General features: G+C 37.8%; 1 protein-coding gene across 1 annotated transcript in view; it reads left to right on the top strand.

Annotated features, from left to right (window-relative positions):
• Nucleotides 1-12,280, top strand: part of col12a1b (collagen, type XII, alpha 1b) — a 226,376-nt gene that overhangs the window by 152,602 nt on the left and 61,494 nt on the right. Inside the window, exons 47-51 of the mRNA XM_059355858.1 lie at nucleotides 740-869; nucleotides 1,672-1,814; nucleotides 4,244-4,373; nucleotides 6,771-7,037; nucleotides 9,064-9,180. Coding sequence (XP_059211841.1) covers nucleotides 740-869; nucleotides 1,672-1,814; nucleotides 4,244-4,373; nucleotides 6,771-7,037; nucleotides 9,064-9,180 — 787 coding nt within the window. The remainder of the gene's footprint in view (nucleotides 1-739; nucleotides 870-1,671; nucleotides 1,815-4,243; nucleotides 4,374-6,770; nucleotides 7,038-9,063; nucleotides 9,181-12,280) is intronic.

Genomic DNA, 12,280 nt, shown 5'->3' with positions numbered 1-12,280 from the left:
CTAACTACTATTCAGCGGGACTATTTCTTATTTTGTGTGCTTGCTTGTAAAAGCACACTAACTACTATTCATCGGGCTTATTTTGTGTGCTTGCTTGCAAAAGCACACTAACTATTCACCGGGACTATTTCTTATATTGTGTGCTTGCTTGTAAAAGCACACTAACTACTATTCATCAGGCTTATTTTGTGTGCTTGCTTGCAAAAGCACACTAACTATTCATCGGGTCTATTTCTTATTTTGTGTGCTTACTTGCAAAAGCACACTAACTACTATTCACTGGGACTATTTCTTATTTTGTGTGCTTGCTTGCAAAAGCACACTAACTACTATTCACCGGGACTATTTATTATTTTGTGTGCTTGCTTGTAAAAGCACACTAACTACTATTCATCAGGCTTATTTTGTGTGCTTGCTTGCAAAAGCACACTAACTACTAATCATCAGGCTTATTTTGTGTGCTTGCTTGCAAAAGCACACTAACTACTAATCATCAGGGATATTTTGTGTGCTTGCTTGCAAAAGCACACTAACTATTCACCAGAACTATTTTTTATTTTGTGTGCTTGCTTGCAAAAGCACTTTATAGTGATATTGACCCTGCCCTGCTCTGATTGGTGGACGCCACCTGGCCCTGGTTGCTTAGCTACCAAAGCCTGAAATGTTCTAGTTCATGATGATGTCTGCATGTTTTCTGACCCTTCTTCTTTCTTCTGGGTTTCTTCTTCGTCTCCACCAGGTCCTGGTTCCAGGAAACACCAACCAAGCCTTCCTGGACAGCCTGATCCCAGACACGCCGTACTCCGTCACCGTGTCCGCGCTGTACGCCGACGGAGAGGGATCGCCCATAAAGGGCAACGGCAAAACACGTAAGAACCACATCACACGCTGACTCACGCTGCAAAAAAAGCCAACTTGTATTTTTTTGCCTAAAACAGTGATTTAAGTTGGTAAAACTTGGAAATATAAATTATTGACATTTAGGGCAATAATGTAAATTAGCACAACAAAGGAAGCCAGTTGTCTGCTCAAAAACAAGTTGGTGAGTTGTTGTTACTTATATCTTTAAGTTGGGGTTCACAACAAGGGACAATAGTTCTGATAACTCTTATTTCTTTGTTGTGACATGCGGGAAAGCGGTGAAATACGGTCATTAGCGAAAGCTAGCGGCTAACTGATGCTAGCGGCTAACTGATGCTAGTGGCGCTGCTTGTTACAGCTACATTAGCGTATCAATGCTAACTCAAAATTGTGGCCGCAACATTAGCTGACATTTCATAGCCAATTCAGCACGTTGCAGAAGTAAGGAATAAATGTTATTACAATGTAAAATTGTAAGTTAAAAAATCTGAATTCAGAGTTGAGCAAACTCAAAAACAAAACTTAAAATATTTAGTTTAATTGTCCAACTTAAAATTTTATCAAAGTTTGCTGCCTTGAAATTTTGAGTTCACCCAACTTTTCTTTTTCTGCAGTGCATTTCACTTTACAGTAAAAACTTTTCACAGTACAGCAAAAGCGTACCGTAATGTCTTTAAATGCACGTTAAATTACTTAAATAATGCACTTGTGTGCAGAAACTCACAGTGTATCATGCTGTAAGTGTTGTTGCATGGTCTAACCTGGTGTGTGTGTGTGTGTGTGTGTGTGTGTGTGTGTGTGTGTGTGCAGTGCCCCGTGGCGGCCCCAGGAACATGCGTGTGTTCGACGCCACCACCAGCACCCTGACCATCGGCTGGGACCACGCTGAGGGGCCCGTCAGGCAGTACCGGATCGCCTACGCCCCCATGACCGGAGACCCCATCACTGAGTTTGTAAGAGCACCGCCATAAAATCTATAAGACACCAAACACAAGGGTCTATGTGGCTAAAATGTATTATATAAAATACATATAATTGTTTTAAAAATCTAAAGAAGATGACTTAGTATCTTAAAATAATCAGAAAGTTTCTCACTAAATTCTAACTCTTCTAATTCATTTGATCAAGTATAAGTCATGTATTTTACATATTAAGTCATTATGTAGTGAACGTTTCTCATTATAATCAATGCATTTTTTAATCACATTGGCTTCTAAACATTCAATCAATGTCAGAAAACTTTAGAAGACATCAGATTTTTCTGAGGCCACGCTGACTCAAACAAAAGCCTCAGAATCAGAACTCTCTTTCCATCATCTTTAGCTGATTTTAACCTTTAAACAAATCTAAAAAAAAACAGTAAACATCTCAGAAATGTACAGCTCTTCAGCCAGTAAAACTAGATAATAAAATTCAAACTCCTGTAAGTTGTTATGATGAGAAACTTTCTCAAAATAATGAGTTAGTATCTCACAATAATCTGAAAGTTTCTCACTAAATCTCTTTCGATACGTACACGCCAAAAATCTCCCCAATGTTACCTTATGGAGAGGCTAGAGTGGATGCATCATAGCTAGAGTGCAGAGGGAGAGAAAAATTAGAAAAATAAATTTGGAAACTGCGCTCGAGGCCACAGATGCCACTCTACAGAAATTGAGAAAACTCTAGAAGTTCTAGTCAGATTTTTGAGGACACACTCCTCAGAAAAATCCTCAGAATCAGAACCAGAACTCTCCTCTCTCCGTCTCGACTTCTCGGGTTCAGCGGTACTGACAGATGAATTTCAGGTGGTGACGTTTTTCTCCCTGGATAAACTCTCGCTCCACTCTCTCCTCTCGGCCCTCGCCCTGATGTTCAGTCTGAAGTATGTGATGAAGTCAGGCCTCAGGATTCCCCCGGCGCTGCAGCTTATAAATCAGCGATTAGTGGGCCTAATTACAGGCTCTGTTAAACAAACACCCCAGTCTATCTGGGCCATAACGCCGTTATTAATAGTGGTGAGTAACGAGCTGCAGCGGCCCAGCTGGGCTCCTCTTGTTAGCAGCACCTGTTGAACATGAGTCAGCCGATAAAAGGATTCCTGACGGAGGAAATAACCGTTCAAAACGCACGCAATTATTACAATTTAGCATCTGCGGCTAATGGAAAGCTTCGTGTTTGTACACAGCTTCTATCGGCCAGCTGAGAACCAATTTTCTGCTCCAGGACACAAAATGATTCCTTCCTGTTTGTTAGCCATTACTGCGTTATAAACGGATGGGAAACAGACTTTAAAGGGCCGAGGAGGTGAAACTGGGAGGAGATTCACAGATTTCATAACAACAACAACAACAACAACAACAAGGACTCCCTCCAGACAGAACAGCCTGTTTATGCTTTAAGTTATTAATGAAAGAGGCATTTATGCATCACTGTTTGATCTGCACGCGCAAAATACAGAATACAAGGAGTGTCAGACAGCTGGTGCACAGCACAAAGTCTGCAGGATTGATGCATTTTTGTACAAAAGTGCATCAGAAAAACTCTAAAACTTTAACTGTAAGAGACAGCAAAAAGTGTGGAAGTTAACTGATGCATGATCAGAACCAAAAATCGAATTGGTAAAGAGAGTTGGTGTGGATGTCAGCGGAAAAATATTGAAGAAACAAGACAAAACACACAAAAAGTCTCTCTATAAGAGCTGATGTGGCAACTTTTTCTAGTGACTGGGAGCATTAGAGCACATTTAGTCAGCTGAAATTTACTCTGACGACTTACTACCTGCAGAAAAAAAGGCAAAAAACAGACAACAAACTACCAGACCAGACAGGCCATAAATTATAAAAAAGTTAAGACAATTAGTTTCACAAAATTCTGAAAAAAATTTAACTATATTTACGATATATTTACGAGTGCCCACAAGGATAACCAGTGTTGGGGGGGGGGAAATATATATATATATATATATATATATATATATATATATATATATATAATTATTTACATGTCTCCTGTCCTCTCCTCTCTGATCTGTGTAAACAGATTTTCAGTGAATATTTGTCACGTGACTTCAGCAGAATCAATCATGTCTTCAGTGTCTCTGAGGAGAATTTAATGTTTTTAACAGGATCTGGTTTATTTTAAGTAGGACACGTAGAATAAAATGATTCTGATCTTATTTTTCCTGACGTCTGCAGCGTTTGTCACTCATGATTTAATCAAACTCTGCTGGAAATTTAAAAACCAGGCAATAATTCCTGTTTTCACAGTTTCTGGTTATGATAAACGGTGTCATTTTGGTGATTTTTATTAAAGAAAACATGCCTTTAAAACCCTCCAGAGGTGGTTAGAAACAAACCTCGCTCTACTCTCTGGTGTCTCACTCTGTGGTTTCCGTCCTCAGACGGTGGTTCCAGGGAACAGGAACAACGCTCAGCTGCAGAACCTGCTGCCCGACACGCCGTACAACATCACGGTGGAGGCCGTCTACGCCGAGGGCCCCGGGGGGTCCCTCAACGGGAACGGACGCACAGGTGAGACCTGGGCCCACTATAATTTACTTCCTTTCAGACCCTTTGGGCTGAAAATGTCAATAAAAACTTTACAGATTAATATTTTTTTCTACTTTTTTCTGCATAGACCTCTTAAACAACTTCTGCCCTGCTCAAAACTACCAAACATTCAAAGATTTTGAGGGTTTTAACCCTTTAAATTCCAGTTCAATTACATGATGTCACTGTTTTCAAAGAAAAACAGCAAAAAAAGTGAGTTATTTTCCATATAATACATCATTTTTGTCATTTTAACCCTTTAAATACCAGTTTGATTGCACAATGTCACTGACTGCTTTTATGAGAGAAAAAAAACTAAAACAAAATTGATTTTGATGCATTATAAGTTTTTGTGTAGTGTCAGATTTAAAATGTACTACCCTTTCAGACCCTTTGGGCTGAAAATATCCACTGCCAAAAAAATCGATAAAAACTTTACAGATTAATATTTTTTTCTACTTTTTTCTGCATTAACCTCTTAAACAACTTCTGCCCTGCTCAAAACTACCAATGTTTAAACATTTTTGGCAATTCAACCCTTTAAATGCCAGTTTGATTGCATGGTGTCACTGATGTTTTGATTGATGTGTGTTGATTGAAAGATTTAACCCCAAAAAGTTGAACAAATATATATATCAGTTATATTTTTATAGCGTTTTTTGGAAGTGGACATGTCTGTCCTAAAAGTTGCCATAAAGGCCATGAATAAATAATTGCCATAAATAAAAATGCATCAATTTTGTGGCTAATCTTTGACATATCCAAAGCTGTGATTAAAAAAAAAATGCCTTAGCCAAAAAGCATTTATTATATGGAAAAAAATTGAAATTTCAATTTCAAAATAAATCAAGAAAAAAATCCTTCTTCTAAAAATCATGTCATTTGCAGCATCACAGCCAAAATGATTGCCAAAACAAAAGTGAAAAATGACAAATATGGGTGAAAATGTCCCGAGTGGTCCCAGAGGGTTAAGAGCATGAAACAGTTAAAATATCAGTGTCTTTGTCCTGTTTGAGTGAAAGTCGTCCCGTGTAGAAGAAACCTTCAGACTCTGCAGGTTCCTCGACACGTCTGCAGCCTCTGATCTTTAACGAGCTCCTGCAGAAGGTGATAATGTGCTGAAAATTACAGATTTCAGCGTTTAACAGCAGCACAATGAGGTCTGAGCAGGGAGAGGTTTAACTAGCTCCCAGTCACACAGCAGAGAAATCACCTCTTTAGTTAATTCTTCAGGGAAGTCGGACATTAGCTGTAAAGAGGTGCTGAGAGGCTGCAGCTCTTACAGGAAACTCTGCTGAAATACACTGATTTCTACAGAGACTCACAATCATTACTCCTCATGAGGTTCCTTTACTTTTATACCCGTTAAAGATTAGTTTGGGGGTTATTTCTCATCCACTGTGAGAGTTGCAAACGACAGAGGATGCAGTTTGCAGTAAAAGTCTAAATCCCCTTCAGGCGAATTTGTGATTTGTGATTAATCAATTAACTTGGACTGTCTGTGTCACATTTCAATAGATCACAAATACACTTTAAACTTCCAGTGCAGCTTCAGAGCTGGGAGGAGGTGATGGTGAAACTAAGAAGTCATTTATTTAGCTCTTTTGTGACGAAAATATGTTGAAAACGCGTCGTGCCACAGCAGATTCTGCAAAACAAAAAACAAATTTCTGCCTTTTGCTCTCAAACAGTAAACAATAAAGTAGATTCTCATTCTTCAAATATGTGCAAAATCATTGGTATCATAACTTTAAAATGATGCTTCTTTTAAAATCAAAGCTGCCACACACTGAATCTCTGATGATTAGTCTTTAACAAAGGTTTAAAGTGGAGCTTTTGCAGGATTGTTTGTGGGGAAACTCAGTTATACAGATCTGTCAATTAAATCAATTCATCGATTATTCAACAAAATCATTTAGTGTTCGTCAACTAAGAATTTCTTTAGTCGCTTAGCTGCTTTTTATACTTTTTTCTTGCTGAATGACTTTTTTTGAAGAAAGTTATAAGCAAAATTTCAGCTACATACAAGATTTTAAAGGGTTAAAGTGCAGCTTTTGCAGGATTCTTTGTGCAGAAACTCAGTTTACAGATCCCTCATAGACAAAATTAATTGCTTTTTTATACTTTTTTCTTGCTGAATGACTTATTTAAAGAAAGTTATAAGCAAAATATCTGCTACACATGAGACTTTAAAGGTTTAAAGTGCAGCTTTTGCAGGATTCTTTGTGCAGAAACTCAGTTTACAGATCTGTCACAGACAAAAACATATAAATGTTTCTCAACTAAGGATTCCTTTAGTCCAGGATCTCTACTGTAGACTCAGTCCTCTGCTGTATCTGTCTCTCTGTGCTGACTCGTGTCTCTCTCTCTGTGTCCTAGTGGGCATGTTGAGTCCCAGGAACCTGCGGGTCTCAGACGAGTGGTACACCAGGTTCCGGGTGGCCTGGGACCCGGTGCCGGCCCCGGTGCAGGGCTACAGACTCACCTACGCCCCTGCAGGATCAGACCAGCTCATGGACTTCTTCGTGGGAGACGTGACCTCCTACACGCTGCACAACCTGCTGCCTGGAACCACCTACGACCTGAAGGTGGTGGCTCAGTACAGCGGAGGAGAGAGTGGAGCGCTGCCGGGACAGGGGACCACACGTACGTACAGGACCAGACTCTATTACACAACACAGCACAGTTTATCAGTCAGGACCAGTAGCATTTAGACCATCATATATATGTATATGGGTGTTTCTGCAACTACGGTCACTTTTGACTCTCCAAATTAAAAAAATCAACCTCGATGAATTTCAATTTTAACCATCAGAGTCTGTAATACATATTAACAGGTACACAAGATTGTATATAATCGTTAAGATTTTAATCTGGAAAATGTTTGTTTTTTTATGGCTTTTTCTTACAAAATGTCCTTACCGCAACATTAAAATAACGTTCATTTTATACATTTTCCTTTTTGAATTTCTTCAAAATTTTAAAACATTTACATTTATTTTCATCAAGTTTTGTGCATCATTGCATCAAATTTTAACATAAATCCAAAATTTCACTGCTGGGACTTAAAAATGCCCGTAGTTGCAGAAACACTCATATACACTGTAAAAAATAATCTGTTTAATTTACGGAAAAATACCGGCAGCTGTGGTTGCCAGAACTTCACCGTAAAAATTACAGTGAGTGGATTTTCTATTATAAATTTAAATGTAAATATCAGCAAAAACTGTAATTTAGTCTGAATAATCCTGTTATTTTGTAGGATAATTGTGTCATTAATTCACACATCATGGTATTTCTCCACAAATTTTGCATGAAAATGTTATATTTGACCTAAAACCTGTGTGTTTCTTCCAGTTTATGACAGAAAAAAAGTAAAAGTTTTGTGCTATTCTTTGATTTTTACGGTAATTAAAAGCATCTAATACAGTGACATACAATTTTTCATTTTATGCCCTATTTCTGATGTATTTGACAGTGTTTTACTGTTATTTCTACAAAGCTTTTTTACAGTGTAGATATAGAGACCTGTTAAGGGGTAGGCTCCCTTTCGAGCTTGCAGAAAGTGTCTGTTTTTTTCAATTTTTTTTGCTTGTTTGTTTTGTTTTTTATTTATTCATCTATTATTATTTAAACTTGTTTTTTTGTTGTTTTTTTACTTGCTTGCATGTTCGAAATAAAGACAATCAATCAATTTATTCTAGTTATTCTTCTGCTCACATTCACCTCAACTGGAAACTTTCAACACTAAGGAGCTGTGTTTCTTCTCTCACACGTTTTGGCGGCTTGTATCAGCAATTTTATTCAGATTTTTATTCCGTTTTTACGACAGAGAACATAGTACAGACATTTTTAGGTTAGAGAACCAAAGCCTCAGACTCGGAGGTTCTGACTCTTATCACAGAGCTGCAAACAGCTCCAGTGAGTGCTGGAGATCACCATCTACAGTCATGGATACAATTATTAGACCCATTTTCCCCCTCTAATTTATTGTTCATTTTAATGCCTGGTACAACTAAAGATACATTTGTTTGGACAAATATAACGATAACAACTAAAATAGCTGATAAGAGTTTAATATGAGCTGATATCTAGACATTTTCCATGGTTTTCATGATAATGGTTTTGGTTATTATCAGGAAAATCATGGAAAATGTCTTGATATCAGCTCATATTAAACTCTCATCAGCTATTTTGTTTTCCATGACTGTATTATCTTTAATCTAACAGAATCATCTGCAAAGAGCCGAGATGCAATTCTGAAATCCCCAAAAAACGGAAACACAAGTTAGAGTAAAGGGACGACCCTAGCAGAAGCCAAAACCCTCTGAAAACATGCGTTTTGTTTGGATTTGAACATATAAAATCTGAAAAACTTTGCAGTGGAAATATCTGAACCTGCTAGTAAACCTGAGTTAATCTGCTAGTGCCACATATGAAGAAGAGTCTTTAACTTATGTAACTGGGGCGTTCCTGACCCTCTAAAAACCCTTTAAAAAGTCTTTTTGGGGCAAATATTCAAAGCCAAAGATATTTATTATGCATATGTCATGTTAAGTTGAAGCTCCAGCTCCTAAAATAAATCTTCTTTCATCTTTTGAACAAGAAAAATTCACAGGACAGTTGTGAAGTTTGATTGTTTGTAATGTGAGTTTTTCTTCTTCTTCTGCAGTTTATCTGAACGTGACCAACGTCGAGACGTTCGGCGTCGACCACGACAAGTTCTGCATCAAGTGGACGGCTCACAGAGCCGCCACGTCCTACCGCATCAAACTCAACCCGGCCGACCGTGAGTCTGCTTTATTTTACCTCTTTATACAGCCTTTATTTTCATTATTCCGACTGAAGTATGGAATAAAAAAATTCAGTCAATAGTAATAAAATAATACAATTTAGACAATAAATCAATGTGCCTATGAAATAAATCCTGAAATAAAGACAGTAGCAATTAAATAAATAATAATAAATAAATAAATAATAAATATAATATATATCATATAAATGTAAATATGAATACACATAAATGAGGCAAAGTCTTTCAATAAATGCATTAAAGTTTTATTTTAAGGATTTTATTTCATTTTGCATAATTATTTTTATGTGTATGTTTTCCTCACAGTTCAAGGCAGCTGTTATTTATTTTATTTCCATATTAAATCAATTAACAGAACAGTGAATTCAATCAAAATGTGATCAAATAGTCAATCAAGAGAGTGTTTTTTTCCATATTGTGAATTTCTTTTCTCTGACTTTTAATAATAATAATAATAATAATAATAATAATAATAATAATAATAATGATAATGATTATAATAATAATAATAATACATTTTATTTATAGGCACCTTATGTATCACTCAAGGTCCACGTACAGTGACAACAACAAAAACAAACAACAAATAATGAATAACAAATAATAATTTAACAGTTTTGGACAATTTTAAATCTTCACCTTTGAGAAGCTGGAAATGTTTTTGGCGTTCATGAACGACTTCAACGATTAATATATCTAAAAATAAATGAATAATAATCATAGTAATAAGGAGAAGAGTCTTTAAAAGATGCAACCGAACTTTAATTCCACCTTGAAAATTACAGGAGATAAAACTCTCAGTTTTTGTCTGATCAACAACTAGAAATCACCAGACAGACAGCTCATCGTTTGACAGGTTTTTAGTGCATTTTTTTCATATGCAGTCAGACGGAGTTGTTGACTGGAAGACGGATGAGTCAGAAAAAAATGCTCACTTCTCCAGTTTGCAGACTCTGCCGTGTAAATATGAATGCACCAGGTGCAGACACAGATGGCTTTTAATGGGAACGAGAGGCGATTCTTCATATTAAACCCAAAAGAAACTTATGAATAATTAGGAGTCCCTTTGCACCAAGAATGTGCAGCATGTGTTTATCAAAAGTGCCACGTGCTGAAGATCCTAACTGGGACCAAAAGTCCTTATTTTTACACACTAAGTCTTTATTTCTAAGAAGTTTCTCAATACGATGACTAACAGAATTAAGGGAGCTGCAAAATCCATTGAATGCTGGAGACCCGTCCTATTGAAACCAACAGAATCACATCATCTGCAAAGAGCATCTTTTGTCATCACAACTCTCAAATTTTCATCTCTTTCCTCTTCTACTGGCAGACTTGAGCTTCTTCTCTTCTAAAATATGGAGGAAATATGAGCAGAGAAGACATGAACCCTCACTTTGGGCTGAAATGTGCAGCATTTGACTATCAAAAATGCCACAAAAAGCATTTATTTCTCATTTAAATAAATTTTAAAGCAGCAGAAGTCTGTCTCTCTGGTTGCTGCTGCAGATGCATCAGACTGTGCACCTGATGGTTTATTCCTCTACCTCTCAGATCTGATCTGAGCCGCCTGGATGGAGGTGTTGCACGCTGTGATGTGTGCAGAAACGTGCAGCAGATGTGTTCGAGGCGTTCCTCAGGGCGAGCTCAGACGCTGCAGACCCTGCAGACGGTGTCAGGATCACGTCTAGACTTTCTTCTTCTTCCTTCAGAGCGTGTTTACCTTTCAGCCTCCTCCTCCTGGTGATTATTTCTCGGAGCAGGATGCGATGAGTTCTGGCTGGGATTGAAAGCGTCCGACCACCGAGCTTTAATTGTGTCTCTGTCTGCAAAGATTACATCCTTTTCAATTACTGCCGGGTCTTTGAATCCCATCTGGATCCAGTTCGCACACGGACACGGGTTAGAGAGACGAGGAGAGGAGGGAGCATCATATTCAGATATCTATATGGTAACCATTAGAGCCTCGGGCTGCCAGAACTAATACGACTCTGCTGCGTGAGTCAGACGAGCTGAAACCACTAACAGAGACGCAGCAGACGCAACAAATCACTCAACTGTTTGCTCTCGAGCTGGAAAGACAAACAGCGGTCTGAGAAGTGGAAAAACTGTGAGGGTTCACGTCTTCCCTGCTCAGTTTTCCTCCATATTTTAGAAGAGAAGAAGCTCAGGTCTGCCAGTAGAAGAGAGAAGAGATGAAAACTTCAGAGTTGTGATGACAAAAGAGATCCTGTTAGTCATCGTACTAAGAAACTTCTTAGAAATGAAGACTTAGTGTGTCAAAACAAGGACTTTTGAGTTAGGATCTTCAGCACGTGGCACTTTTGATAAACACATGCTGCACATTCTTTGTGCAAATTAAGGTGCAAAGGGACTCTTAATTTACTCTTAAGTTTCTTTTGGGTTTAATATGAAGATTTATCTCTCGTTCCCATTAAAAGCCAGCTGTGTCTGCACCTGGTGCATTCATATTTACATGACAGATTCTGCAAACTGGAGAAATTAGCATTTTTTCTGCCTCATCCATCTTCCAGTCCTCTGTCAAGTCAACAATTCCATCTGACTGCATACAAACAAAATGCACTAAAACCCTGTTAAACTGAGGATGAGGAGGAGAGATGATGAGCTGTCTGGTGGCTTCTTCCTGTTGCACAGACAAAAATTAAGAGTCTGTGTAATTCTGAAGTTTCACAATATGTCAACCTGCAGCTATTTCTGAATCAAAAAGCTGTTCCTCTGCTCTGAGGACTGAGCTGCAGGTTGCACTTGAAGACTATTTGAGGTCTGAAAAGTGCAACTACAAGATTCTTTGGTTCATTTTAATCTTGTTCGTTAATGATCCGTTAACGAGGGTCCACTATATGACAGAAAAAAATCAAAATAGGAACACCTTGTGCTGAGTGTCTGAGTCATTATTTGGAGATATTTAGTCATTATTCCAACAGAAACAATTATTTAGAAGCAAATATTATTTTGGAAAAGATTCTCATTATTTTTGACTACTAACCCTGCGTACAAAATCACAAAAACTGCACTACAGACTCAATATGTGTATGATCCTTCAACTTACTTTTAA

The sequence above is a fragment of the Centropristis striata genome, chromosome 18 (genome assembly GCF_030273125.1).
Source record: "Centropristis striata isolate RG_2023a ecotype Rhode Island chromosome 18, C.striata_1.0, whole genome shotgun sequence".
NCBI classification, from domain to species: Eukaryota; Metazoa; Chordata; class Actinopteri; order Perciformes; family Serranidae; genus Centropristis; species Centropristis striata.
Note: the sequence above shows the minus strand (reverse complement) of the source record. Positions and strands in the feature narration are given on the sequence as shown.